The sequence below is a fragment of the Mugil cephalus genome, chromosome 8 (genome assembly GCF_022458985.1).
Source record: "Mugil cephalus isolate CIBA_MC_2020 chromosome 8, CIBA_Mcephalus_1.1, whole genome shotgun sequence".
NCBI classification, from domain to species: domain Eukaryota; kingdom Metazoa; phylum Chordata; class Actinopteri; order Mugiliformes; family Mugilidae; genus Mugil; species Mugil cephalus.
This window is the reverse complement of record NC_061777.1, coordinates 6,855,743-6,883,740: the sequence shown is the minus strand read 5'-3', so window position 1 is coordinate 6,883,740 and position 27,998 is coordinate 6,855,743. Positions and strand designations below refer to the sequence as shown.

The following is a 27,998-nucleotide window of genomic DNA, read 5'->3' as shown; positions in this document are numbered from 1 at the left end:
AAACCAGAGGATTGAATGACAAAGCTTTAATGCAATTAGGATGTGAAATAATAATGCGTCTCAAAGAGTTCACATGCAATAAGGAAGCAATGGGTCATACATGAACAATAAAAGGTTTTTCATTTCTAATTGGCTTCATGTATGTTGATCTTTCACATAAACAGAGTGAAACAGTGGTCCAAGGCAACTGCCCTGAGGAATACCAACCTTTTATTAACTCAACGTCAGTGTTTCTGAGGCCCGTGGTTTATATATGAGATTGATATTTCTATCACATTGAAGCTCAAGGGTGGGCAGAACCACTTTGACTGATATATGATAATAGATGACGGAGTATTGACCATGTAAACATGATCATTATTACCTACACAAAGGATGCAATAGTTGTAACTGAATCTAATTATCTGTAACTAGACATTAGCCTCTCTTAAACTCTGTGGAATTAATCATTTCATTTGAGCCTTGTTAAAAACAAATGTCCATCTACACATTTTCATCAATATATTTGGTTTTGGAGGAGGCAAAATAAAGAAGGCCAGCTGGGGATGCTAATACGGAAAAGCAGAAAAGAAGCCACTGATTGCAAATCTAAAATAATAAATGAGCATCAACGAGCGGAGGATACTCAAAGTGAGGCAGAGCTCACATTGCACCCCTGTTCATTGTGTTCTTAATCCATGTGAGGTGACTTGGTGTGAGAAACGCGTACACTCCTGGTTTGTTGATCACGCCACACCCCTTTCCAAAAGAAGTGACTCCAACCAGCGCTCCATTACACAACAGCGGCCCTCCTGAGTCCCCCTATGGAGAGAACAATGTCATGAACGGTCACTTTCAGGCATTCGCAGCAGTTAGAGTTTCAGTGTTGAGCTGAAATGTTGCAAAGTTTACCTGACAAGTATCTGCATGGTTTTTACCATTCGAACCAGCACATATCATGCTATCAGTGATGACAGGGTCGTGGTTGTAGTAGTAATAAGAGTTGCACTTCTTTCGGTCGACCACAATCACGTTAACGGACATCAGGACATCAGACATTTTCCCGCTCTCTGTTATTCCCCATCCAGCCACCAGACATTTGTTCCCAGCCATGGGGTCTTTGATGGAATCGCCCAACTTGAGAAATTTCACTGTCCCGGTTTCCTTCGCTGGTTTGTCAAGCTGAAATTTGAAAAATGATTACTTACTGTATAGATGTGAACAATCTGTACATTTGGTTCCTTAAGACGGATAAATGTGCAAAATGTGCAAGATCTGGTCCTGGTATTCATATAGATGTTATTTTGATACGTATGTCTGTCAAGGTTCTTAGTCATCCAGGTCACAGTAACCCGAAAGGTGTTTACAGACCCCCCTTACTCTTAACATTGCTGTGTTGTGCTGGGTCATATTTCTGGGTTATTTGAGGTAATGTAAACACATTACTGGGTTGTTTTGCGTTGGGCCAATGGGTTTGAAAGGGGTTCATTTATAGCTGAAGACCTGGCTGACTTAATTTGACCCAACTCCTGGTTCAATCACATACTAATCTTTTAATGTAGCGTAAACAGCAGTGAACTGACATTACAGTTCATGTTAGCTAGTGCTAGCTATCATATTACATTTCAGAAATGATGGATAAGTGATGATAATTAAAAATGCTGGAGTGGAGGAAGAAGAACAAGGAAGAGAAGAAGATGGAGGAGGCAGAAGGCGGAAGATGATTATAAATCACTAAAACAAACAAACAAACAAAAAAGAATCAGGAGTTGTCTTTATTTTTATATGTTATGAGGCAATTCTGTTACTGGTCCGACCCCTTTAGATTGAACTGAGCTGCCCTTTAACTAAACCCTTTGATCTAAACTTGAATATATTTGTGTTTTGTTTATTTCTGTTCCTTTATTCTATATTTTATCAGTTTATATACATGTTTTAATGTTCTCTAATGTTGTTTCCAAATATAAACCTCAAACTTCCCACCATTCTCTTAGAACTGAAAAAAACTCTTCCAATTATACTGACTTAAATTACAACAATTGTTTAATTAATTCATTCATTAATTACAACAAAGATCTTAAAGCCAATATAACACCCCTTGCTCAAAATGTGTTTCTCCATCATCTTCACCTTGTTTCCGACACTGATTGCAGCATCCTATCTTTTCATATTTGCTTTAATGTAACCTTACCTGAAGCAACATGAGGTCATTGACGTGTGTTTTCTTATCATAGAAGGGATGAGGATATCTTTTCTTTACCCTTAGGACCTGCCGGGAGTTAGTTTCCATTGCATCGATGGAGTGCACCCCCAGCACCACTTCCGTAATGCTAAAATGACGGAAACACAGCCAGTGTTAGATTATAGTAAAGTTATATGATAGGTTACCAGGTAATGAGTTCATATATTACTGATTAAATAGTCATGTGCTTCTGCAGCTCCACTGGCCTTTCAGTGACAGTGCAGAGAGAGTGTGTCCGCTTCCTCTCAATGGTCAAAAAACATTGTGGAGGACTCTTTACACCCACTCAGATGTCTTTACTTCCCCCGTGTAGTTGCTGTTCCTGATGTGTCTTATCTGTGCTTTATTGTTTCCCTAGCATTTAGTATTTAATGTTTCCTTTTCTTTTTGCCAGTTTGTCATCGTACCCCATGTCACCTTTTTTCCACATTATTTTTTCTGGGCGCCATCTAACCAGTTCCACATTACAATAGGTATCTTGCAAAGGGCTTTTCTAATATCTAATCAGACTCAGTTTTCTATAAACATACAATTTGAAGTATTAAAATTCCAAACAGCCCTAGCTTCTTACATATCACAGTGGGCAGCGGTCAGGACCCATTTTGGATCAATGAGTATCCCTCCACAGACATTCGTTTGCAGCAGAGCCATGAAAGGCAGCGAGTGTGGCTTTACTTCTTTTCCTTCAATAATCTCAGAACCATGGCCTAGAACATGAAATGACACAACAGGCAAAAAAAGAGCAGAGTCAATACATGGTCAACATACAGAAGCACGGTCCCAGTAGCACTGTCATACTGAAAGAAATGAGTAACAAGCAGTAACTCCGCACGTTTACATGAAACTGTCATTTAAATAATTTAGTGCACAACATAAAATGGTCAAAAATTCCCTCTGGGACATTTTGAAAACCATTTAGCATAGTTAGCACAGTTAACCTACATTTAGCAGAGTTAACCCACATGTAGCAGAGTTAGCACACTTAACCCACATTTCTTACCATTAGCCTACATACGCGCACATGTGTGTGCTTCCTACCACTCTACTGTGTGTATGTGTAACTGTAATCACATAAGGGACTTGACCGCGAAAGGAGGCTCACAGTTTAAATCTGTACGTCTCACTGCTTTGCCGAGGACATTGTGAGAGACAAAACAGGATTGTCTGTAACTGTGAAAAAAAATCATGTGTCGAGTGTGTAAATTGTGGCCGGGACGAGCGTTGAAAGAGAAAATTTTCAGACAATTTCACACATGCTCTCTCACTCTAAGTAGTGACATCACTCACTCTGGCACGAAGATTCCGTGCAATACACACCCATTATAAAGTCAGTGACAGTGATTGATCAAAAATTATAAGACCTATCAAAACATGGATTAATACACCAATACACAAGACGCGTGTCTACATTTTAAAATTTAAATGAAGTCTCTAGGTGAAAGTATGCCTTCTTTTTTCTTTTTTTTCGCCTGTCCCATTCATTTCAGTGGAAAATTCTTTGCAGTTTTTTGTGTTTCGTAAAGAAAAGTAATAGCTCACCGATCCCAACCAAACCGCACATTTTGATATAAAACTCGCCCTACAACTCTTTGAGCTGTAGGAGGAGTTAAGGGATGAAAAAACGGAGGAAGATGAAAAATAAGAAGAAACGCGGTATAACAATAGTGCCTCGGGGCATCACTGTGGCCCCGTGGCCCTAATTACTCACTGGACTGGACGATGAGGAGAACCACACACGGGATGAAAACACGTAAATCTCTCAGGACGAACATCTTGTCTGTCTTCCCTCTTTGAGCTGATGATGAGTGCACTAAAACTCACTCCTTTATATGTTAAGCTCAAAGGATGTGGTCTCATTAGAACTCATGCAATAGATAACTGAGAAACTGTTATCACTTGCTAGTTCTTTAAACTATGTGTTTATGTGAGATATTATCAGACCCAAAAAAAAACAAAAAACCCCTATTAACAACATCATGATGAGTCTGTGATGTGCTAAAAAGAAGATAAATGGAAAATAGATGCAAGCACAATGATTGTGATGACATGTTTGATTATAAGTTTATGACTGAATTACAATGATGAGCCTGATTATAATGTCATTTGCTTGATTACAACATTAAGTTTGATATGATGGGCCTTCACCAGGCATATGCTACTAGAACACAAAGGGAGAGCACAGGAACCAAAAGTATATCTACACGGTTTGTTTGCAATAAACTTTATTATTTAAAAAAAAATAACGAGCTTAAGAGTGGACTAGATAAGATAAGGGTGTAAAATGGACAGGAGTAACTTTGTGAAACTGGGAGCCTAGGGAAATTCCAAAGCTACTGATGTAACTGCAGGTTTGAACCTGTGGCTCATCAACGATGATGAAGACAATCTCTAAGGGTATAATTGGTTAAGATAAGGTGCTGGTGAGGGGGAGCCCCATGTAGGGGATGGACAAGGGTGTGACTTGTGAAGTCCCAAAGATATAAAAGATGAGGACAGTAGCTCTCGCACCTTAGAGCGGGGTTGTGGTGACCATTTTTGTGCTGTGATGCTGCTCTCCTTTTTTGCCGGCAATAAAGATCACTCTGATGCTCTGGACTTAGAGTCCTGATGCTTTTTTGAGACTCCAAAGAGAAGATATCACCAGGCTGAATTGAACATCTGCCAAGGACCAGTTTTAACAAGGGTCTCCTATTCGATATAATTCGACACAACAAAGGGACACCTGCACAGCATTAGGAAGGTGGTCATAATGTTATATAATGTCATAATTATTTTTGTTTATCTTTTACCAGAACCCGTGTTTTTCTGCCGTTGCCTCTCTTTTGATGCTAAGCTAAGCTAACCCTCTCTAAAAAAATACTGTATGCAACAAAAACAAACAAAAACCAAAAATGAATGAATATTTTTGTAAATGTAATTTTTAGGGATGTCCGATAATATGGGCCAACCGATAATATCGACCGATATTAGCCTATTTTTGTAATATCTGTTCATATTGTTATTGGTTTTACCACTGATAATGAAAACAGATAACATAATTTCGGGGATGTGCTGCTGTGCGCGCTTGCTACCTAAAATTAGTCTGAGCGAAAAAAAGTAAAAAAATGCCTGCATATATCGGTATGCCGTACCGGTTGACATCGGAATCCGAAATAAAAAATTTGGACAATATCGGCTATCGGTTCCAATTCAAATTTATTGACCTTGGACATAGACTGATAGGTGACTCCCTGTGTTAAGTGTCAAGGAAACAAATAAATAAATGAAAATAAAAACGATACTGTAGCTAACATTACGCATTTCGAACTTTCTACTGCAGATTAATTCACAGCTGCAGTCAAAGGACGTTGCAAACAATGCCACCTACAGTTTAACAATAAATCTACTCTAAATTAACACGTCCAGTTACATTTACCACACATTACAGTGTGACACTGAACAGGGCCTCACGATGTAGGTCACAAGTCCACACCCCAGTCATTTGTGTAGTGCTTCATTCTGTTGCTACATGCTAACACATTTGCTCAGACTGCGATGAGATGCAACTGACACATTATTTCTGAAATAAACCTAAAGCAGGTCTGGCAAAAACAAACAAACAGGAAATTGCAATCAAGCAAACATGGCAACCTCCATTATTATACTTTATATATTCTTACTATAATATAAATAACAAACAATTATTATTCCTTTATTATTGTATTCATAGTTTGCTGGTAAACATGTAATTATTAAATGCAATAAGGGTCTCCTACCATGATAGGTCTCACATAAACATCTGCACACAAATACACATTGTTCATATCTGTATGGCCTGTACTGTATTGTCCAATAAACAATAATAATAATAAAAACCTAAAACTTTCAAAAAAATAAAAATACACAGAAATAACTGCATTTCATTTGAGCCTTGCTAATGCCTGGCTTTTAGTGATGAATGACTATTTTTGCTTTGCAATTTTAACAACTATTTTTCAAAGACATGACAATGGTTCTTAAAACATCTTTCCAAAAGGATTCCTGTTGAAAATAAGCCAGCTGGCTAAAACTGGTACATTTACTATCAAGTTGATTGATGTGCAATGTCCCTTTTAAACAAATAAATAAAATGAAAAAACATTCATCTACGCATTTGCTTCCATATGGAAGCACTGACCTTTTTTATTCCATATAATAAAAAAAGCAGTTAAGGTTTCGCCGCAGTTAAAGTTTCAGTGTGGAGCTGAAATGCTGCAAAGTTTACCTTACACGTATCTGCATTGTTTTTACCATGCGAACCAGTACACGCTAATGGACATTAGGACGTCAGATATTTTCTTGGTCTTTGTTTTTCCCCATCCGGCCACCAGACATTTGCTCCCAGCCTTGGGCTCTTTGATGGAATTGCCCAACATGAGACATTTCACTGTCTTGGTTTGCTTCACTGGTTCGTCAAGCTGAAATTTTAAAAATTATTACTTACTATATAGATGTGAACTATCTGTACATTTTGTTCCTTAAGATAGATGGATGTGCAAAATGTGCAAGATTTGGTCCTGGTAGATGTTATTTTGACATGTATGTCATCCAGGTCATAGTAATCCGAAAGACGTTTACAGTCCACCCCTTAATGACTGGTAAGTATCCAGTCGTTAATGCAATTTTTTGCACCAGTTTCTGGTTCTTACAGAAACAAGTCAAGCAAGTTTCTGATGGGTTTTACCCATTAGGAATGATCTGGATAGGTGGGCTACCCTTCTAATAGACATTGGTTCATGAATAAAGGCTGTAAAAATGAGTGTTCTCCCCCAACTTCTTTACCTGTTTCAATTATTACCTATTGAGACACATGAAAAAGAATTCAGACTGTGGGATAAAATCATCTGAAGGTTTATATGGAATAGTCACAGACCAAGAATGAAATTTGAAACACTACAGATTGGGAAGGATAAGGGAAGTTTGGCACTGCCAAATCTTAAAGAATATTTTCATGCTGCACAATTTATCTTCCCTCTTTGAGCTGATGGTGAGTGCGCTGAAACTCACTCCTTCACATGTTAAGCTCAAAGGATGTGGTCTCATTCTCTGAGTGGCATCATAAGAACAGAAGCAATAGATTATTCAGGAACTGTGTTATCATTTGCCAGTAATGAATCATGTCTTTATGTGAGATGTTATCATCTCATGTTATCATCTCATCTGAGATGTTTTTTGATGTAGCCTCCTTCCATAAGGATAAATCCAAAAGTGCAAAATATTATTTTCTCTCAGGAAACTGGGGGGTAAATAGTCGTCAAACACAGATTTTTCATTCAGTTTTTATTTATGACAATTGGTTACATAAACAGCCGCCAAAGAATGCAAAAAGTTCCTTAAAGCACATTTCTATTTTTACTTCAGTGTTGTCTAACAGAGAAAGTAGTGTAGATTGTAATATTCTAAATGCATCACAGAGCTTCAAAACTAAAGGGGTTGAGAACTTGAAATTCACTTTTTTTTTTCACATTAGTCCCCTAAGTAATCGCTTGGCATGTTTTACGCTAGTTTTTAGACTAGCTGAGAAATATCTCCTTGAAAGGTTAAAATTTGCTCCAGCTCCAAAAAACAGCACACAAGGCCTGATCATGTGACACTTAAGACTTAAGACACTTGAGAATGTGCAGCAGCACTGCAGAACCCGCATGGACAGTAGTCACGCATGCACCAAAAGACCCGGGGACAAAATAATAATAATAAAAAAAATACTGTATCCAACAAAAACAAAGAAAAAATAATAAATATTTTTTAAATGTAATTTTAAAAAAAATAAAATCAACATGCAAAATAAAAAAAATATACTTTTATATCATGTGTCTTCACGATTTGACCAGTACTCTTTTACATGTTTCAGCTTTATCAAATAAAGCTGTGATGCATTTTAACATCTGGAGACATTAGATACAGTTCTTAGCTGTAAATCTCACCCAATTCACATTAATCAACCTTGGACATAGACTGATTGGTGACTCCCTGTGTTAAGTGTCAAGGAAACAAATAAATAAATAACTAAATAAATAAATAAATAAATAAAAATAAAAACGATACGGTAGCTATTATTATGCACGTCCTTCCTACTGATGATTAATTCGCAGCTGCAGTCAACGGACGTTGCAAACTCTGCCACCTACAGTTTAACAATAAATCTAACTTAATTAACACTTAATTAACACGTCCAGGTACATTTACCACACATTACAGTGTGATACTGAACAAGGCCTCACGATGTAGGTCACAAGTCCACACCCCAGTCATCTGTGTGGTGCTTCATTCTGTTGCTACATACTAACGCATTTGCTCAGACTGCGATGAGTTGCAACTGACACATTATTTCTGAAATAAACCTAAAGCAGGTCTGGCACTTTTAGTAAAAAAAAAAAGAAAAAAAAAAGAAAAAAAATGACACAGAAAATGACAAAAATACTTTCCTGTTGTCGTCAATGCTTTCAAATACTACAGATGTGTGGAGACAGATGGAAACAAGCATCTGTTTCTCTATTATAGTAAACTTTTGCTCTACAGTAAAGTATTACTATTACTATTTTTTATAAATGTCAAACTGACTGACGGAAAGCTCACCAGTTCATTTCTGTTTTGCGCAATACAGACATTGCTACTGACATTTGTTTTAATATGCACCGACAATAAGAAGCAAAGCTTTCTAGCTTATTTCTAGCTCTGTTGTTGCTCAAATTGCTTTTAACTGTAACTGCCCCAATGAAAAAAAAAAAAAAACACTCTCTGCCCAGAAAATCCTGACACATAGGTTGCACGTTACAGCCCAGTGGTTTCTATAGAGTGCAGTGGCAGCACACGTTATGGCTTATAACATTATGGCTTATGACTAAAAATGGCCAAGCCTCAGCTTGTGACCATTTTCTGGGAGTAGTGAAAAAACTCAGGTCAGTTTAGGAGACATCAACACCAGATGAAGCAAGCACATATATATATATATATATATGAATGAATACATGAATAACGTCATTACTGTCATTCTCAAACCCTAGTTTCCGTTAATCTGACCAGTTGTGTCCACTTCTATGAATTCAGTCTTTGCATCTTTCTTCCTCTGTTTTTAACCGAATCCTCTGGTTCTGGTTGGGATCACTTCGACAACCGTCTCCTCGACTATGAGCTTCAGCGACGACACTTTGAGATCTGAGTCCTTGGAATCATCTGGATACAAGTACGGTGACATTGCTTTTTTCATGATGTGATAAAGGACCAACAGCGGAGGGACCAGAGACACAAGCTTGAGCGTCTTCAGAAAGATGGTGATGATGCTGTTTGGCTCATAAGGGGCAGCTGTTGAGGAAATAAAAGACGCAATTAGTTATTTCCAATAATAAAAACACGATTTCAGTAGGCTACACAAGAGGCCTATGCTGATTTAGCTAATGGATTTAATTGATGAATTAATTCTGATTCAGCAATAATCCAAGAGTCCTACCCAAGACTCCTTCTGTTGTGACTTGTAAAGTTGTAGGGTCACTCTGAAGGATCCTCTTTTCACCGGTAACGTTGTCAGGCCTAACGACAAAAGCAGAAACCTCGATGTTGTGCTCCGTGGCTGAAGTGAGGTTGCTGATGCTGATGTTCATGAAGGCAGAGCCACTGTACCGGAGCATCTCATGTGCGCGGCCGTTGACAGTCACGTTGTAACCGTGTTGCGTCATCTGCATAAAGGCGGAGACGTTCCAGCTGAGATTCACGTGGTCAGTTCCCACAGAGTCCACTGACACTGACAGTGGGGACACAGGACCTGTGAGGATAAGAGAATGTCATCAGAGAAATGTTAAGTTTTAGGTTGGAGGCAGATTTGTACATATGCAAATCTTGTGTATATCTCTTTTGCTTATACTAATGTATTTAATTTAATTGAATGTTTTGTGTTTTATTTATTTTTATTATTAATATTTATTTTTTTTTAAATATTCTTTTTCACCCTGTCCCCTGGTTGAGCAAGTGTGCCCAGTGCAAGAAACTTAAAGATGAGGCAGTTCCACACACTTTTGATCTTTTTTTTTTCTACCAGCCCCATCTCTCATAAGCAGTAAGGTTTGATAAGAAACAGGACTAAAACGAGCCACAATGTAGAACAAATGGGACATGATACGTCAGCGGGAAGATCAGACAAGTAGAACAGGTAGGACCAGATTTATATCGTACGCCAGTTGCGAGAGTTCTAATGTTAAGTCCTCTTCTATATATGTCTTTTATTCTATGTTCATGTTATAAACCATATTTTTTCTAACCTTAAAATGGCAGAAGTTAAGCTTTTCTTACCCTGGCAGACAATCATGTGTAACTCCGTACAAGGGCGAGCCAGCAGCTTCTCGTCTTTCTCCATCTTGGTTTTCAAAGTTGCACAGCAGCCCTCTTGGTTTTTCCTGTTCCAGCGCTGGTAGCCAAGCTCTGCCCCGTCCACCCACTTCCAGTCGTCCGAGGTGTTCTGGTATTTCAGGCCAAGCCAAAAGTTCACTTTGTTTGTCGGCATGGCCTTGAGGAGAGTGAAATATTGCTCCTCTGAGCTCAGGACGGCGAAGTCCACATAGTGATTCTGACAGAACTCCCGGCCTGCTATCCAGGACATAGGTCTTTGGACCGGGAAGTAATGCGAGTTGATCTGGCCCGCTGCTAAGCCATGGCACACCACTGGGTAAAGAGAAACAACAGAGGAGGAAAAGTTAACAACAGCAGTGATGGAATGTTGAGCAGAGTAGTTTAATACTGACACAATCCAAAGACACAAATTACAACAGTAAGGAAACAGTTCTACAACAGAAGAACAAAATGAACAAAGACAGAGACAAACCAACTGCAAAAAGACAACCTCAAATAGAGGAAAACACATAACCACCAGATGGTTTTCAGGTTAACATGCACACGCTTTCACACACCTTCTGGTGCATGCACCCAAATGTGCAACCAATACAAAAAAAAACAAAAAAACAAATTACCACAGAGTTGCAAAAGATCCACAAAGTGTGACCACAAAGAGACACAAAAGTATCAAAGCAGAAAGAAATTTCAATCCTGTATATGTGTTGGACATGTCAGAATAGACAATAAAGCTGACTTTGACTTTGACTTTGATCTACACACATGAATAACATCATATCTGGTCGCTTTCTCAAACCCAGTTTTCATTAATCAGTTGTGTCTACTTCTGTGAATTCAATCTTTACAGCCCTGTGTAGCAAGGTTAGGTAGGTAGGTGTGTGTTTGTGTATTTAATCAAATCATGCCACCTTGAACAAGGTTACCAACTTCCTCGGACTTGGGAATTAATCTGCTGAGGTCTAGAAAGTCTTTCTTTTCTCCGTTTTTACCCAACTCCTCAACTTCTGGCTGGGATCAGTTCAACAATTGTCTCCTCAACTATGAGCTCCACCAACGAAGGAATAAAACTAACAAAGAGTAAGACAAAACGACTGCAGAAAGACAACCACAACAAATAGAGGAAAACACAGAACCACTGAGATGGTTTTCAGGTTAGCATGCACACGCTTTCGCACACTTTTATGTGCATGCACAAAAACAAAAATTACCACAGAGATGCAAAACGTCTTCCAAGACCCACAAAGTGCGACCAAAGAGAGTCACAAAATTATCAAAGAGGTGCTTAAACCTGCAAAAACACATGGATGGAAAAAGACTACAAAGAAACTCCAAAAGCATAATCAAAGAGATGCACAACAACTAGAAAGACGGTTATGATAACTCCACTCTACTTACAGTTGTTGCTGTACACAGGTACGAATAAGAACATATGAGACATAATAAGACGAATAACTAAAAACTATTTTAAAAAAAAAAACACTAAAAGCAAGAGCAGGGTCTCATCAATAAAAATGGGTTTTAAGACAAGAGAGTCTTGCTCACATGTAGTAGGACAGGAGGCCTTTACTTTTATGAGGGCCTGTTGTCTCATGATATGAGTATGCACCTCTTTCTGTATTTATTAACTGACTATTTTTTAATTTGTTTTCCCGGGCATTTGCAGACCAATAACTAAAAAACAACATATTTTATTAAAGTCACATCTCCTCCAAGCTGTTGCACTTTTTTTTTTACTACATATCAGGATTTGTTTAAAGGATGAAATATTACGACAAATGTATAACAATCAGTAGCCAAGTAGAAGAAGTTTACTAATTACCCAGAACAGCCAGCCGCTGCAGGATCTGCTTCTCACTGACAGACATAAAGCACGGTCCGTGTGTTTATCCAGGAAGGTGGAACATATATTCTCCTGCCTTTTGGGCTACACCATGTGCAGGTTATCGCAAACTGTGTTGATCTCGCAGGTTGTTCGCAATGCATGACCAGTCGTCTCACTCTCTCGTCTGCACTCTGCTTCCGAAGTTTATAAAGGAGTGGTCAGGTGAGGGGTGGAGGAAAACAGGAGTGTCCACACCTGCCTGCTGGCTCCCATATCAGGAAGTTTTCATTAATAAATTCCACATCAGCATGTGCTAACACTACTAAAATGTTTCAAGTCACTTTTCTTACCACTAAAACATCCCATCACATTTGCCCTCTTTTCATTGCTAAAGTCACAGTTTTTGCAGTCTTGCTAGTTAAGGTCATTCTGAATTTTGTCTGGGAAAAGTGTTAAATTTACATATTTTACATTTCACCTACTCACTTCTACTCGATCTAATGTCTCATGCACTAAACAACTGCGGTCCAATCACTGAACCTCATCTCATCTTTTATTTTTTTTAATTGTGAACCAGAAAACAACAGAAATCAGTGCTTTTGCGAACCAAAGTGTGCACACAGGCCGAGCAACTTCGGCACGAATGATTGATGACGAAAGGTGCAGAGCTTTTATAGGGCGTGCTAAAAATTGTGTGTCCTAGCTCGTCCCTTCATTCTATTTTTAGAATGAGAAAGCATACTTTGTGATACTTGAAATAATAGAATCTCACACACAGTGTCTAGAAGTAAGGTATTTCTAGACACTGCATGCAGGGAAGGAAAAAAGAAATTAAGGGTAGCGAAATGTAAGGTGACCTACCTCAACCTCCCCCTTTGTTACCAGATCAGGGGTGAAAGAGAGTGGTTCACTGGAATAATATACACTTTACTACTGCCATTTCAGTGATTTCAATCATGCATAAACGCTTTCTGTAAGGGATAAAAAAGACCCACACACTTGCTATGTGTATAAATCTGCAGTATATATGAGGCTGATAAAATTCGGTGCTTCAGTAACTCAGATCTTGATCTTTACCCTTGGTTTTGGAGATCTAGTTCAATCAGTTTTTCCTGTCTGTCTTGTTACTAGCTAAGTGTCTTTAGACCCAAACTAATGATGCAGGCCTCTCAATTTCTTTCTCTCTTTCAGTTTTACATATGTGTTGCCTGATTTGCCGTTGTATGTTCATCCTTGGTGTATTTTTTTTTTATGATTTACTTGATTTTTTTTACTTGCAGCAAAGTTTCATAGCTGTATGGTCTTGTGTAGTCTGTCTTTGACACATAGCTGTGCTATGCTAGCATGTTCATAATGTCATGCAGTTTTAGGAGAATATTTGATCCAAGTGTTGCTTTGAGTGTACTGCTAATGATCATAATGACATGGGGAGTTTATATAGTGAACATTTGATCTTGGTCGAAGTGGTGTAGTTGGTGCAGATGACCTAGACCTCACACAAAGCAGCATTGTTTGTGTTTATGTTAGCCATGAGAAATATCACGCAACAAGTGGTTTTCTTACATTTTAAGGGAATTTCCATGTAGCAAAGGTAATAGCTGTATGGTCTTGTGCAGCTTGTCTTTGAGGCCTGGCCGTGCTTTGAGCTAACTGCTAATGCTAGCATGCTAAGGTGTTTGATCTGATAGTCACAGCCCAGGCATCACACATAGCAGCATTGTTTCTACACCTCTGCATTTATTTAGCCATAGGAAGAGTTCTCTTTTTTTTTTTTTTTTCTCAGAGGAAGTCTTCACCACAGTTCTTTTGCACGAAGCGTTCTCTTGAGTCTCTTGTTTGACCACAGGCAAGAATGACAAACAACCACGAGGACTTTACTTTGCCCTCTGTTAATGTGTGACTCTAGTTCAAAGTTTAACGAAAATGGAGCTGGGACTCAGTCAAACTCATGCTGAGGGGCTGCAGGCTACAGTTGGGCTCCCAGATATGTAAAGTGCTACATATAATTCTGTGTGTGGCAAAAACTTTACATCATGCAAATGGATAGATGATACATAAATAGAGATAAGAAACTCATAAAACTCATAAAGAAGAAACTCATTTTAGATGCTGAGAGATTTTTCCGTACGTGTGAGACTTTGCAAGAGTGAAAGAAAACTCTGTGCTCAGTATTTGAGTTATTTTTTTAAGCATCACTTTTATCACATTTTCAGTAAAATCAAATCAAAATCAAAAAAATAAATAAATAATACAGAAATTGCATTGTGGTTGTTACAGAGAAGGGGGCAGGAAATGTGCAGCCTCTACAGAGGCATTACCAAGAAATGAATAAGGTCAATGTGGACACAGTGACCACCTGTGCTGATGACTAAAGATCCCAGACGTGAAAGCACTGGTCTGCTCCAGCAGAGAAGAGCTGAGTATTGTCTGGGTTCGTGGCCAAATGAAGGACTCTCTGAGAATGACCTGAAACAAACAGGATTAAACTTTTAAATACTTTATGTCCCACTGCACTACAGAGTGCAACAGAAAGTCATTTTCGTCTGATAGCTCCTCACTCAGAGTCAGTTGGTTCGATAAATTCCTTCTTTGCAATAACCTATATTCATACTGATATTGCGCAATGACTCATGTTTACTTTCACTTCATATTCTTGTACATACTTCTTTATATATTTATTGGACTCTGAACTCAACATGTGCAATAATTTCCCGCTGTGTTATATATGTTTTACATCTTTTTTAATAATAATTGCCTACTTATTCTTACTTATTCTTATTCCCTACATTGCTCTTTGTTCTGAACACTGGTACACTCAGACCTTACTACTCACACACTTTAGTGTAATTAAGTTAAGGTGTCTTTTTTGCACCAGAGATAGAAAATTGGTGTCAGGAAAATTATTAATAAAATAGAAGGTGATCAGTGAAGTTGGTGTACAGCTGACCCACATGAACATGACTTCTTGAAACATCGTGAGAAGCTTATTTGAAAAGGTTCAAGCGTCAGTGACCACAACCACAGCTCTTGCAGTGATGGAAAATATCAGCAGAGGGGCAGGGTGTTAGTCGTTATAAATCGAGGCTAATCACCCCACCAAAACCACCAACACCACCACCATCTATCACACCCGCCCAACCCCCACCAACACAAGAAAAAGAAAACTGCTAAGATCAACACAAAAGAAAAAAATGCAGGGCTACTAAAGTCAAAATTAAATAGTAGCAACCAAATAAGTCAATCAATGTTACAGCTGCTCAACATTTGCCAAGTAAAAACGAAACCCCCAATACCACTGAAAAAATGTGACAACTCATTACGAAAGCAACAGGTTTGGATGGGTTTTGTTGTTAAATGAGTCAAATGAGTCAAGACAAAGCTGGCCATGTAATATCACAGTGACAGATGTCAGAGGTGGCTCTTACTCAATGTGTGTAAAGAAAGATGCACTACGTTTATTCCTATGAGGGTGTTGTGAGTGTATTAAAATGAAAGTCAATGAAGTGCATGAGCCTCACTGGGGAGTGTGACCATGTTTCTAACCTGTGAGCTGGTAGATCGGGCTGAGGGAGGGAAACTGCCAGCAGGTGACTTGGTGATGAGGGAGGCCGTGGCCCGTGATCAGATGTCTCCTCCTGTCAGCCCATCGTAGAGAACAGATCTGCAAAGGTAGTCATTGGAGTGTCATTTAATGCAGGATTAAAAACACCTCTGCTATACTTGAAGTCTTAAGCACCTGAGAATTTGTGTTGACAGAAGTCACGCAAGATCCTGACTGTGTGTCCCAGATTCTCAGCTCTCCATCTTTCCACCCTCCTCCCGTAGCGATCACGTCTCCCTGCCATGGACACCATCCCATCGCCTAAACAACAAGTGCACAATCACACACAAAATGCAGGAGTGCACTTCTGAGCAAAACAACCACGCACAAAACTACTCACTGCTATTATTTTATTTTATTTAACTATTTAAGTACAACTGAGCTACTGCCACTAGGCCATTTCCTTTGTGGATCACTGAGGCCTAAATCTACTCTTCACCAGAGGATTAGTCATCGTCAAGTCATTTAACTAAACGCAGAGTTGAAAGAACAATCGTGTCAATGCTAAAAACCACCAAACATGTCGTTATGCTTAACAGCATGTTACCGCAAGGGTGCAAGATTTCGTTTTTTTATTAAAGTCACACATTTGGCCATATTTAAATTAATATAAATTAGCACATTAACCTTCACAGCGCTCGTCTGTTTCGCTGTGGTAATCGGCTGACGTGACTTCGTGACCCCTGCTACGTGGCTGTCCCAGATGTGGAGCAGACCTCCCGTGGAGCCGCTGGCCAGCCGCTCGCCTCCCGGTGACCACTGCAGGCTGCAGATCCCTTCCTCCTGGACGGCTGAGCCGACCAAAGCAGCGGGAGCCCGAGGGTCAAGGTGGTGAATATGTCCCAGAACAGAGCCGCTGGTGGATTATTTAAACAGTTAATTCAAAGTAAGAATACTGCACATGGACAGATCAAGCGTAACATTATGACCACTTATGGAGAAGTGAATGTCTTTGACCGCCTTTTGATAATTCAGTGTTCGGTTGGGAAACTTTTGGACCTGGCATGTGTGTGGATGTTACTTAGACATGTAGCACCCACCTAGACCAGACCAGGCACCCTCACCCCAGGTCACACATACAAAAACAGTTTAGGATGTTTAGGATTCACTACATCCCAAACTAATCAAGTAGCAGTGGGGTGATCCACCGAGGCCTCATGGCCCAACCCATGGGACCCAAATGCTCCCACTAATAACTTTCTATTTCCAGACACCACAGGACACCCTCAGAAGGCCCATGTTCATTCTCTGATTAGTCACAACAGTTTTTAAGGCACAAGGGAGACTTACACAATATTCTGTCACAATCTTCTGTCATTTTTGCCATTGACCTAAAACACCTGAGGAAGTTCTGTGTCATTTTCAATTAATAAAGTTCAAAAAGCATGCAGAGTATGGTTATAATAAGTCATTTTCACACACCAGTACCTGCTTAGTAACTGCTGTTTCCAAGAAAGAGCGCCAACCACAGACATGTGTGATGGCAGACGCCTCATGTTCTGCTTGTGTTCGACATCCCACAACTAAAGAGTCAAAGAGAGACACACCACAGGGACACCACAAACCGTCATCTTGCTGATTCATACTCTTCCCCTCGCGCACGGACCCCCCTTGCCGCAGTTTGTGTCAGTCAATTTCCATCGACCACCTTTGTGTCTCATTCCCGCATGTTCAGAAGAATTCACCTGTATCTCCCCTCGCCTGGTCCCGATGCAGAGGGCTCTGCCGTCTCTGCTCCAGCAGAGACATGAGATGGACCGCGTCTGACAGGATGGCCGTCCCGGCTGCGGACCCGGTTCCAAATGTCCCACCAGAGCACGGGTTTCCGAATTCCACAGATAAACGGAAGAGCCGAGAGCTAATGCAATCATGCCGTTACAGCTGCAGTCGAGAAGATTGGTGTCTATAGGGAAGGAAATGGAAAAGGGGAAAGGTTTAATAAACACTTGGCTCTACACTAGTATAAAGTTAATGTACACGAGAAGACAGTTTTCAGATGTATACACTGATCAGGCATAACATTATGACCACCTTCCTTGTATTGCATAGGTCTGCCTTGTGCCTCCAAAACTATCGTGACTGTCGTTAGTGGGGGTCCATGGGTTAAGGGGAAGGGCCTCTATAGTGGATTATCCCACAGATACTTGATCCCTTTGGGATCTAGTGAATTTGCAGGCCAGATCCACATAACACCTTGCACTGTTCTTCATGATTTTTTTTTTTTTGTTTGTTTGTTTGTTTTAGTTGTGTCTAAACTGTTTTTGTGTGTGCATCTGTGTCAGGCTGCATCCTGTCAGGGGGAGTGTCATTGCTATGGGGTGGGGGTCCCTGGTCTGGTCTAGGTGCGAGGTACATGTCTAAGTAACATCCACATGAATGCCAGGTCCAAACGTTTGCCAGCAGAACGCTGAATCGTCACAAAGATATTTACTTCACCTGTGAGTGGTCATAATGTTATGCCTGATCTGTGTATCCCATTTTCTCACTGTTGTCTAAAAACCATTAAAAAGGCCAACATGATTCAAAACATTAACAATTGCAGTTTTATTTTGTGGCAATCCACACATACACCTTCTGCTAACATGAAAACTGAAACACGTATCTATCCACAGATGAAGCTAGGGCCCAACACTTAACACACCTCTCTGTTGTTTGAGCTGACCTCTAGAGATCTGCTAAAACATTTTGTTCTCCTGTTAAAACATAACTGCATGCAAACGTAACATTCTTTAAGTGCAACGTCATGAAACAAATGTGCTTGGTGAAAGGTGTGTCGCATGCAGCACCGAGACAAATCCTTGTTTAAGCTCCTTCAGTGAGATTTGTTTAAGATATGAAAACTATTTCATGTCGGCACCTTTATCCTTCTAATACAAGAAACAGATCTTTTTTTTTTGGAATTTTTTATGTTTTCTTACAGTAGTCATTCAGCAGTGACGGCGCCAGCAGCTTCGTCGCCGACCCTCCTGGCCCACTGGATTTGTGCAGAACAGCAAAGGGCTTCAAATCAAGTCCTCTTTCGTCACAACCTGTTATCACAATAAGTTATCATGATTGTATAAGACTTACGTGAATACTGGATGGTGCAATCGCTTCGTAGAACTAAAATTAGAACCGTTTTGTTGAAATGCAGCAAATATTTACACATTAAGCACTCATTATATTGAACATACGGTTATTAATCACATTTGCCCTGTATTCTGCAGCCAGACTAAGACACACACACATGCGAATGGAGACGCTGTGTCTTAGAAAAGGAGGGCTATGTATTTTTATCAAATTTCATGCTCCTTTTCACTCTCTGGGAGCTTTAAATGACATTATTTGGACCTGATTGTCTCAAATAATAAAGCTATAAAATGACATCATCTGAGTTTCTAAATATAGAAACACACCACTGACATTCCTTTGGTGACTTCTTTTCACTGAGAGATATCTGCACGTTGATCCAGCTTTTCTTCGTGTTTCCTGGTATGACATCAAGTATCACCCCATATACCCATCATGTAAACACTGCTTCCTAGAAAGATTAAAAAAAACATACAGGTCGTACCGGCACATTGTGCGTTTTCATGCTCTTGATCTCCAGCTCTCCACACGAGTCCCTGTGTAAAAAAGCAAATTCTTCTGTTTATTCTTTTACATGCAGTTATCCATTAAACACTTGTTCATGAGTGCGGCCCTTTATCATAGGATATGTTCCATCTTGAATATAGGACACATACATGCAACCGAAAACACAATGTGACACTTTAATTTAAGTTTCTTCTGATTTTTGTTCTCACTTGTCAACATAGTCACAGATAACACTTTTTTTATCTCTATGCAAGTCACGTACCCAAACAAATGAAACGTTGCATGCATACAACTTCCTCAGACAAACCTGTTCTGTGACGTTTTCTGCGACAGGATGCCTCCTGACCGTGACAGCGCGAGGTGTGTTCGGCGGTAGAACGGCCTCACCGTGGGACGTCCTTCCCACCGACACCGCCTCTGAAAACAGTACTGAAATAAATCTGCTGTGTCCAAATGACGTACATGGTAGATCTACAAAAAGAGGGTACACGGTAAAGAAATGAGCTTGCGGGGGGTGGGGGTGTTATAACTGAAAACAGACATAGTTGGCACATTTGACTCACGATGGATTTTGGGAGCACAACTCTGTTATAAGTTCAGATGGTGGAAAATCAGACTCAGATCGCTTAATATTTTCTAACAGTCAGTCTGAAATATAGCTCAGTTATAACTAAGCCATATTGGACGGAAGATATTTTACAGATGAACCACAAATAATGTTAATCTGCAACACCAGCTGCTCAGCACTGAAAAAATCTGACGTTGTCCAAGGTAAAAGCACTGACAGATCTGAATCATATTTTTCATTTAAACCACAAAAGTTCTCAAATTAAATAAAAATAATCACTTGACACCCTGTTGATTTTGTAAGTTTGCCCCCTGACAAAGACATGAACGATCTATAGCTATATCAACATTTTTTAGGCCCAGGACCCCCAAACTGATGACAAGATTAACTAGGGACCCCTTAACTTCTATATGTGTTCTATATTAAATCAATCCTAGCGCTATTTATAAATTTACATTATCATTATCATTTTGCATTCAATATTAATCTATTCAAATAACGCACTATTTTTTATTTCCAACATCTGCAACAGTAGGGTGGCCATGCACCTGCCACAAACATAAACATACCTAACTAGTATTTGTGCGTAGAGAAAGAAAATTACTGAAAGATTCAAGTTTTAACTTCAAACATAGCTAAACGTAATTGGGACAGTGAATCACCAAACCATGTGATGGCACACATATCCCCACATTAGTGGGATGTCTGACCCTGAGGAGAAGCACACAATTTATATAACTTTGGATGAATGGATGTTGATGGGAGCGAGCTGCACTGTTAGCTTCTCTTGTGCTAATATTGCAGCGCGCCTCTAGGATTTCAACTGAGGACTTGATAGGCTCTCAGACAATTGCGGGGAACCTGACAGAGTCAGCGTGCAATATGCAGACTTGTGACTGACTCAGCAGCGATAGGGGTGGGGCCTACCATGTACAGGAAGCTTAGATTGATGGGTCTCAACTAGTGTGACACTGTGTGTGAAGGTTCACTTTTGAGACAGCTCCATTATCGCTGAATGATAGAATTGCTGACTGAAAGCCTGCATTTTAATGTACCTCTGCAGACCCCCTAGGGGTCATGACCTCTCTGTTGAAGACCTATGATCTATAGTTTTTATAGTAGGTTTATATCAAAAGAGAGAGACAGAATATACATATATACTTAAGGATGATATATATATATATATATATATATATATAAACACAAAATATGAAGGTTATGAACAAATTTACATTTGACTGAGTGAAATTAGTATTTGATCCCCTCCCAACCAGCAAGAATTCTGGCCCCACAGACCTGCTACGTGACCATGAGGCACACAAATTAGTTCTGTCACTTTAAGAAAGTATTCCTAATCTCAGCTCATTATTTATAAAGGACACCTGTTACAGAATACAGCCTCTTCCATTCAAATCTCTCCACCACCAATGCCCGAGACCAAAGACCTGTCAAAATTACAGACCTGCACAAAGGCTGGAATGAGCTACAAGACCATAAGCAAGAAGCTCAGAGAGATACTGTCGGTGCAATAATTCAAAAATGGAAGGAACACAAAATAACCAGCAATGCTCTGGAGCTCCACGCAAATGTCACCCTGGGGGATTAAGGATGATTATAAGAAAGGTGAGGGATCATCCCAGAACTACATGGGAGGACACTTCACTGTAATGGATTGACGTCCTGCAGTGCCCGCAAGGTCCTCCTGCTCAAGAAGGCCCATGTACAGGCCTGTCTAAAGTTTGCAAATTAACATTTGAATGACTCAGAAAAGGCCTGGGATAAAGTGATGTGGTCAGATGAGACAAAAATTGAATTGTCTGTCATCAACTCCATTACTGGATGTCCCACTATAAATGGAGGTACCTCACCCCTCCTTGTGCAGACCTCCATTTCTTCTCCGTCTTATTTTTATTGGCGGTTGGCAAACAACTGCTTGGTGCATTACTGCCACCTTCTGGACTTGAGTGTGAAGCAGGACAGTTTACACATGTACATTGACTTCAATAAGCCCCATGCTTTGCAAAAAATAAATAAAAAATACCCATATAAAGAAAGGTGTGCATGCGCTTAATTAAAAAAGAAATGGTCTGATATCAAGGTCACCACGATCATCTATGGAAAGCCAGTGGAGCTAATGGAACAGTTCAAATATCTGGGCACCATTTTTGACACATTAGAGGCTTCCAGGAGTTGTCAACAAAGGCAACGCATCCATAAGGAAACTCAGCTCCTCTGGAGATAGCAAAGACGTTCTACAGACTTTTTATTACGGTTTCATTGAGGGCATCATTACTTTCTCCATAACCACTTAACGTGCCTCACATTTCCACCACATGTCTCAATCCCTGCAATTCCTGTTTATATCCATTCACTTTACTCTTACAGTCATGTTTGCATTCTCCCTCGACATTTGGATACACATTTTTTTTATATATATATATATTTGGTATTGTTGTCATTTTTGTATTTCGTTTCTTCAAAGTGTCTTGTGCCTGCACATCATGCTGCTCATTTTCGATATCTCTTTTTATCACTCCATAAATCGGCCTTTACAGATTTACATTGTAAAATCATGTATATTCTTATTGGAAACCACTGTGCACCAACACCAAATATACTCAAATCGTTCAAAACATATCATGCAATCATATCAACATACACAGTGGCAGCTGGTGGTAAAATTTGGTGGATGGGCTAACAAATGGCAAATTTAACAAAAAAATTTAATGGTGCAGATGAGTTGTATTATTATATAGTTAGACTGCAGCAAAGCACCATGAAGCCCTGATTAAAACCCCGAATTACAACATTTTCTCAAATTTTTTGAAACAGACTTCGTAAATTAAAAAGTTACTTGCTTCACTGGTCAGTTCAGATGTCTTCCTCTGTGGCGTGTTGTGTTGTTTAATACCTTGATGGGCCCCCTGCAGGACTCTCTGCTCTGGCTCATGGTGTCTCGGTGGAGAGTCGAGCTCCAGCCTCTGACAGACGGAGTCAAGCTTAAATCTGGGCTCACACCGCCACCTAGGGGCCACGGGTGTACTCGCACAGGGCCCCTCTCCGTGGCTCCTCTGGATGATCCGCCTCCTGAAGCGTTTGTATGTTTCTGTATCGACCTCGTATTGTCCCTGAGAAGACAAAAAATTAATTCATGAGTCAATTAAAGAAAAATTCTCGAATTACTCGACAAATGACACGCATTTAAAACATCTTAAAAAATCCAAAATCTCATAAAAACACTGATGTCAAGAGCGTGAAACAGAGCAATAGTTCCGGTCACAACCTACAAAGCAAAAGCATTAGAAACAGTTTATATTAAAGGATTATATTACCATTGTAATGGAGTTTTAAACAATAGAAAAGGGTAATTTTTTTACGAAGATGAGACACCCTGCTTTTAAGCTTATATCAGTTAAAAATATATATACATTATAGAGGAAAACAGCCCACATAATTATCGCTATTTTGTCTTAATTATATGTTTTAGTGATATTAATTACTTTACTATGTAGGCTTCACTATGTATGTTTAATTAATTGGATGTAACTTAAATTGTATGAAACTTATTATTGTTGTTTTTATTTTATTTTTTATCTTATTTTGAAGACACTGATAATCGTTGTCTCCATCCAGCTTTACGCAGTTCATCCTGTCGTCGTCCGCCCAGGGCCGGGACTTCTGGAAGGAGTCTCTGCTCCCACCACGGTTCCTTCTTCCCCCTCCAAGATGGAGGCCTTAGGGGGCTACCCTGCCAAGTCCTCCAACCCAAAAGCGAAAAAGCTAACAGTCCTGCTGAGCATGACGGTCGGAGTGGGCTGTTTGTTCCTCCTGCAGACCCAGCTTGTGAGACCCCGAAAACCGAAGGATTTTTATTCTTTCGAGGTGAAAGACGCGAAGGGGAGGACGGTTTCCCTGGAGAAGTTCCGAGGAAGAGTATGTCCACATCATCACTAGTTGTGTCAGCCTGAGGGAGAAGTCTGCGCACTGTTTGTCTGAAGTTATCCCGTGTTCACTAAGTGCGAGTTCCGTTGCATGATTTCCAAAAGCGTTTTTTAACATAATGGTACCCTGCTCCTTCCCCCCTCTGCACAGGCGTCCTTGGTTGTAAACGTGGCGAGTCACAGCGAGCAGACAGAGGCCAACTACAGGTTCCTGCAGGAGCTTCACAGGGAGCTGGGCACCTCTCACTTCAACGTCCTGGCCTTTCCTTGCGGACAGTTCGGGGACACGGAGACCGGAGTCAGCCGGGACATCGAGGCTTTCGCCAAGTCCACATACGGCGTCACTTTCCCCTTCTTCAGCAAGATCAAAATAATGGGCTCAGAGGCCGAGCCTGCCTTCAAATTCCTCACAGGTTGGCAGAAAGCCTTTAAACCAGCGCTCTACCAAACACCGTGAAGCGTAATTATAGAAGTTTCTCACGTATGGATGCGCTTGAGCAGATGTCTGCAAGGAAGTTTAGTTTGCACCCTCACCAAAATCAAAAGTGATGTGATTCCGGATAAGATTAAATCAGTGACGTCTTTATCACCACTTTTCTAATACTGATGTGAAATTAGAAGAACATCCAGGTCCATAATCTTACTTACTGCAAACTCATGTTACCGTGCAGATAAACATAAAGTTTAGAAAATTTAAATTACAAATGTTTAGGTATGATATAAGATGTATGGACAAGTTGGTTTAACTTTAGCCATGTTGCTCTGCTAACAGCTAACATCCTATCACAACAGGATTTCAGCACCCAAATACTAATAATTAACAGTATAGAAAGTTTATCATTTATATTTGAGCTGTGATTGAATGCTGTTCAGTTAATGTCAACCCGTTACCTTTGCAAGTTGTAAAGGGATTTTCAAGATATAGATTTGTAACAAAGTAGCAAATTACATAAACTGTGCCCACAGGAGTTTATCGATTTCGTCCACTGGAAGGACACAAAATTTGAGTGGTTGTGGCAAGTCGTCCACGACCCAAAGGGTTAGCTACGTTAGGTACGTAGACCACGTTATGTAGTGTCCTTGAGCAAGACCCTAAAACCCTGAGTTAATCCCGGGGCTTGGCACTGCTGTGTGAATGTGTGTGTGCTTGTGTGAACGATTGGGTTGATGTATCACTGTTGTAAAACGCTTTGTAAAATACAAGATAATTTACCAAAATGATCAGCTTCATGTTAAACACAACTCAGCCAGTAGGAATAAATATAGATGCGTCTTGATTTCATTGAGGTTTTCCTGATTATCCAATAAAGTAAAGATGGATCAAAGTGAGACGCACTATCAATAACTGAGTAATTTTTTCTTTTTAGATTCTGCCCAGAAAATCCCGAGGTGGAACTTCTGGAAGTTTCTGGTGGACCCAGAGGGGAAAGTGGTCCGGTTCTGGCGAACGGACGACCCCATGGACAGCGTCCGGCAAGAGGTGACGGCGCTGGTGCGAGAGATCATCCTGAAGAAACGGGTGGAGCTATGATGGTGTTTCTAGATAGATACTGGACGTCCAGGTGTGTTGTGTCTGTGTTTTCCTGCGCTTTCGACAGCCAGGGAATGGACTGAACTGTTGACAGTGAGTGCGCTTGAGAGACGTCTCAACTCCAGATCCACTAGCGTCCGACGCAAAGGCGGTGTTAGTCATGCAAGGCAGGTCACGGTGTTAGCGTATGTGCGTGGGGAACATCGTGTGTTTGTGTGTGTGTGTGTGTGGTTAATAATGAACATTCGTGAACATTCCTTACAATGACCACTGCTGGAGTCGAAGGATCGTCAAACGCCTAAAGCATTTGTTTGTTTGTTTTTTTAACTTGTTGTGTACGTCATTTTTAGCCCAGTTTCACTGATTTGAGCCCAGCAAATTCCATCTATCAATCTATGCAACAATAAAATTATTTCATAATTATTTGAGTTCAGGATCTTTTGCTCGATGGTTACAGCTCCACACAAATAACACACTGGTGAAGATATTCTGTATGTTAGTTATTTTCAGGTTAGAATTTAAAAACTGTTGAAAGGCTGCACAAAAACAAAGTTATTGTAATTCTAACTTGCATCGCATAATATTGTGGATTTATAGCAGGAGACAATCACTGCAAACGTCCCCGCTGCTGCTGGTGTGAATTAAATGGACAGCTGGAGGGCAGCAGCAGGTAAGCTGGCACTCAAAGCACCAACCAGCTAACAAGACACTGCCTCCCAGACACCCACCGCATAAGACAAACGAAGAACAATGGCGCCTTAACGTGCGGCGATTTTGTCCTTCTGTTTTCGTGTGTTCGCCGTCGAGTGTAACCGTCCGGGTAGCAGAGCAGTGTGAGCTGGCACTGGAAACGTCAGCTAACATTACACTGCCACTCAGCCAGTCACTACTATTCCTGGTTGACTTTTTAATTAATCAATTGGGACTGGACGTGCCTGAGGTCACTCGGTAGCAGCAGTGAGGAGTGCAGCTGACAGCTGTCGATCAGGTAGCACAGCCAGCAGCAGTGCACTGCCACACTGTTGTCACCAACGCAGGCTAAAAAGGAGGCAGTCAAGTTGATATAATGCAGATTTGCCCTCTTACCTTGAAGGGACAGTGTCTCCTCCGTCCTACGAAGTCTCCCAGCATCGTCCTGGCCGTGAAGACAAACACAGAGAATTTTGTCGTCGCAGAAGACAGCTTCCTCATGGTGCAGATTTAGACGTGATATTTTAACGTCCTACACAGCTATAAGTTAATGTAGTTGCGATGAAGCTATATTGAGAAAGAGAAGTAAGAGAAGCTGTCCTGTGTTTAGAGTTTGAAGTGGTTGCCTAGTAGCAGCAGCAACAGCAACAGGTCAAAAGTAAGACTATAGCTCTCCTGATAATTATAATATTAGTTCATAGTTTACTCACCCATTATTTAGAAACTTCAATCCAGAGCTTCAGGCGCATTTTTTTCTTCCCACTATTTAGGAAAAAGATTATTTTCTCTCCTCTCAGCGTGTATGAGGAGACTGGAGACGGACCGGGCCATGCCTGGTGCACCTGTTGTCTCCTCTGCTGCTCAGGCTCCTCTCCTCTAAATACTCTCCCCGGGCGGACAGCGGAGCGGGAAGCACCGTCCTCTGCTCTGCTATTGGCGGTTACCTCCAGTTTTTTTTTTTTTAATTACCTCCCTTGTTCAGGGATTCCCTCCGCGTCCCTGTCTCTACTGGAAACAAATAGACAAAGTAAAGAAAGAAAAAAAAAAGAGCAACGCGGTAACGTGTTATCAGTAAATAGCTTGATCCGGACAAGGACAAACTGTTACTCTTTCATTTCTTTACGGGACGGACGGGGATCGGCTCACATCGCTTATCTCACGGTTTACTGGTGCCATTTGTTAACATTATGCCCTTTAAATAAGAAAATAATATTTAATGAATATAATGAAGCATTTATTCTTTAATTTACAAAGCAAGGAATCACGAAATATTGAAAATAATAATTAAATTTCTAAAAAGTAAAACAACAATATCATATAGCATTATTTTCAATATTAAAGTTTAGTGTTATTGATACAGTATCAAACAGACTGAAAAATGTACAAAATCTTTACTTAACATATGAACCAAAATTATATTAGACGCTATAGAATTAAGTGAACTAAACTGGCCCTTTGGTAAATTTATAAACCTTAAAATAATATGCATGACATCTAATGATGTGAATCTACATGGGTTTCTGAAATGTGTATTTGTTAAGGACTTATCGAAGTCAACAAGGCCCTTCTTGAGCTAACGTTCAGATAAAATAATATCACAAATCAATTAAATTATTTTAATTTTAACAGCGAATAATAGTATAAGAATGTAACTGCTAGTTGGAAAAATAACATTATTAATATTTAATTG

General features: G+C 40.0%; 4 protein-coding genes across 6 annotated transcripts; 1 reads left to right on the top strand and 3 right to left on the bottom strand.

The window, feature by feature from the left end:
• Positions 1 to 9: 9 nt before the first annotated feature.
• On the bottom strand, positions 10 to 4,016 carry LOC125011737 (granzyme K-like). Its single transcript, XM_047591017.1, has 5 exons — positions 3,930 to 4,016; positions 2,793 to 2,928; positions 2,171 to 2,309; positions 892 to 1,161; positions 10 to 801 (listed from the first exon to the last, which is right to left on the bottom strand). Exons 1-5 carry the CDS (start codon positions 3,991 to 3,993, stop codon positions 643 to 645), a joined length of 768 nt encoding a protein of 255 aa, XP_047446973.1. The 5' UTR covers positions 3,994 to 4,016; the 3' UTR covers positions 10 to 642.
• Positions 4,017 to 7,504: 3,488 nt separating this feature from the next.
• On the bottom strand, positions 7,505 to 13,296 carry LOC125011736. The gene is made up of 4 exons (XM_047591016.1): positions 12,399 to 13,296; positions 10,523 to 10,891; positions 9,687 to 9,998; positions 7,505 to 9,541 (listed from the first exon to the last, which is right to left on the bottom strand). The coding sequence occupies exons 1-4, from the start codon at positions 12,442 to 12,444 to the stop codon at positions 9,312 to 9,314; spliced, it is 957 nt and encodes a 318-aa protein (XP_047446972.1). The 5' UTR covers positions 12,445 to 13,296; the 3' UTR covers positions 7,505 to 9,311.
• Positions 13,297 to 14,566: 1,270 nt separating this feature from the next.
• Positions 14,567 to 27,144, bottom strand: LOC125012932 (cell division cycle protein 20 homolog B-like). Of its 3 annotated transcripts, none has more exons than XM_047593179.1 (12): positions 27,019 to 27,144; positions 26,705 to 26,753; positions 23,058 to 23,274; positions 19,886 to 19,995; positions 19,547 to 19,607; positions 18,921 to 19,031; positions 17,688 to 17,905; positions 17,431 to 17,525; positions 16,630 to 16,858; positions 16,138 to 16,263; positions 15,945 to 16,062; positions 14,567 to 14,867 (listed from the first exon to the last, which is right to left on the bottom strand). In XM_047593179.1, the coding sequence occupies exons 2-12, from the start codon at positions 26,747 to 26,749 to the stop codon at positions 14,770 to 14,772; spliced, it is 1,428 nt and encodes a 475-aa protein (XP_047449135.1). In that variant the 5' UTR covers positions 26,750 to 26,753; positions 27,019 to 27,144; the 3' UTR covers positions 14,567 to 14,769. The 3 variants fall into 3 exon arrangements, with proteins under 3 accessions (XP_047449135.1, XP_047449137.1, XP_047449138.1); XM_047593181.1 differs by having other exon boundaries at positions 19,556 to 19,607; XM_047593182.1 differs by lacking the exons at positions 26,705 to 26,753; positions 27,019 to 27,144 and having other exon boundaries at positions 19,886 to 19,993; positions 23,058 to 23,243.
• gpx8 (glutathione peroxidase 8 (putative)) lies at positions 23,809 to 26,041 on the top strand. The gene is made up of 3 exons (XM_047593183.1): positions 23,809 to 24,079; positions 24,239 to 24,500; positions 25,455 to 26,041. Exons 1-3 carry the CDS (start codon positions 23,873 to 23,875, stop codon positions 25,616 to 25,618), a joined length of 633 nt encoding a protein of 210 aa, XP_047449139.1. The 5' UTR covers positions 23,809 to 23,872; the 3' UTR covers positions 25,619 to 26,041.
• Positions 27,145 to 27,998: the final 854 nt, after the last annotated feature.

What these genes read in the sequence shown, in the direction of transcription:
- LOC125011736 (XM_047591016.1), bottom strand. Translation starts at nt 12,444, where the DNA reads ATGTCTGTCAGTGAGAAGCAGATCCTGCAGCGGCTGGCTGTTCTGG. An exon ending in GCAGCGGCTGGCTGTTCTGG is followed by an intron (nt 10,892 to 12,398) that starts GTAATTAGTAAA and finishes CTCTTTACCCAG; the next exon opens with TGGTGTGCCATGGCTTAGCA. An exon ending in ACACATGATTGTCTGCCAGG is followed by an intron (nt 9,999 to 10,522) that starts GTAAGAAAAGCT and finishes TTATCCTCACAG; the next exon opens with GTCCTGTGTCCCCACTGTCA.
- LOC125011737 (XM_047591017.1), bottom strand. Translation starts at nt 3,993, where the DNA reads ATGTTCGTCCTGAGAGATTTACGTGTTTTCATCCCGTGTGTGGTTCTC. An exon ending in TCTCCTCATCGTCCAGTCCA is followed by an intron (nt 2,929 to 3,929) that starts GTGAGTAATTAG and finishes TTCATGTTCTAG; the next exon opens with GCCATGGTTCTGAGATTATT. An exon ending in ATGACCTCATGTTGCTTCAG is followed by an intron (nt 1,162 to 2,170) that starts GTAAGGTTACAT and finishes TTCAAATTTCAG; the next exon opens with CTTGACAAACCAGCGAAGGA.
- LOC125012932 (XM_047593179.1), bottom strand. Translation starts at nt 26,749, where the DNA reads ATGCTGGGAGACTTCGTAGGACGGAGGAGACACTGTCCCTTCAAG. An exon ending in GGAGACACTGTCCCTTCAAG is followed by an intron (nt 23,275 to 26,704) that starts GTAAGAGGGCAA and finishes TTGTCTTCTCAG; the next exon opens with GGACAATACGAGGTCGATAC. An exon ending in GTCACTGCTGAATGACTACT is followed by an intron (nt 17,906 to 18,920) that starts GTAAGAAAACAT and finishes CCTTCCCTATAG; the next exon opens with ACACCAATCTTCTCGACTGC.
- gpx8 (XM_047593183.1), top strand. Translation starts at nt 23,873, where the DNA reads ATGGAGGCCTTAGGGGGCTACCCTGCCAAGTCCTCCAACCCAAAAGCG. An exon ending in TGGAGAAGTTCCGAGGAAGA is followed by an intron (nt 24,080 to 24,238) that starts GTATGTCCACAT and finishes CCCTCTGCACAG; the next exon opens with GCGTCCTTGGTTGTAAACGT. An exon ending in TGCCTTCAAATTCCTCACAG is followed by an intron (nt 24,501 to 25,454) that starts GTTGGCAGAAAG and finishes TTTTCTTTTTAG; the next exon opens with ATTCTGCCCAGAAAATCCCG.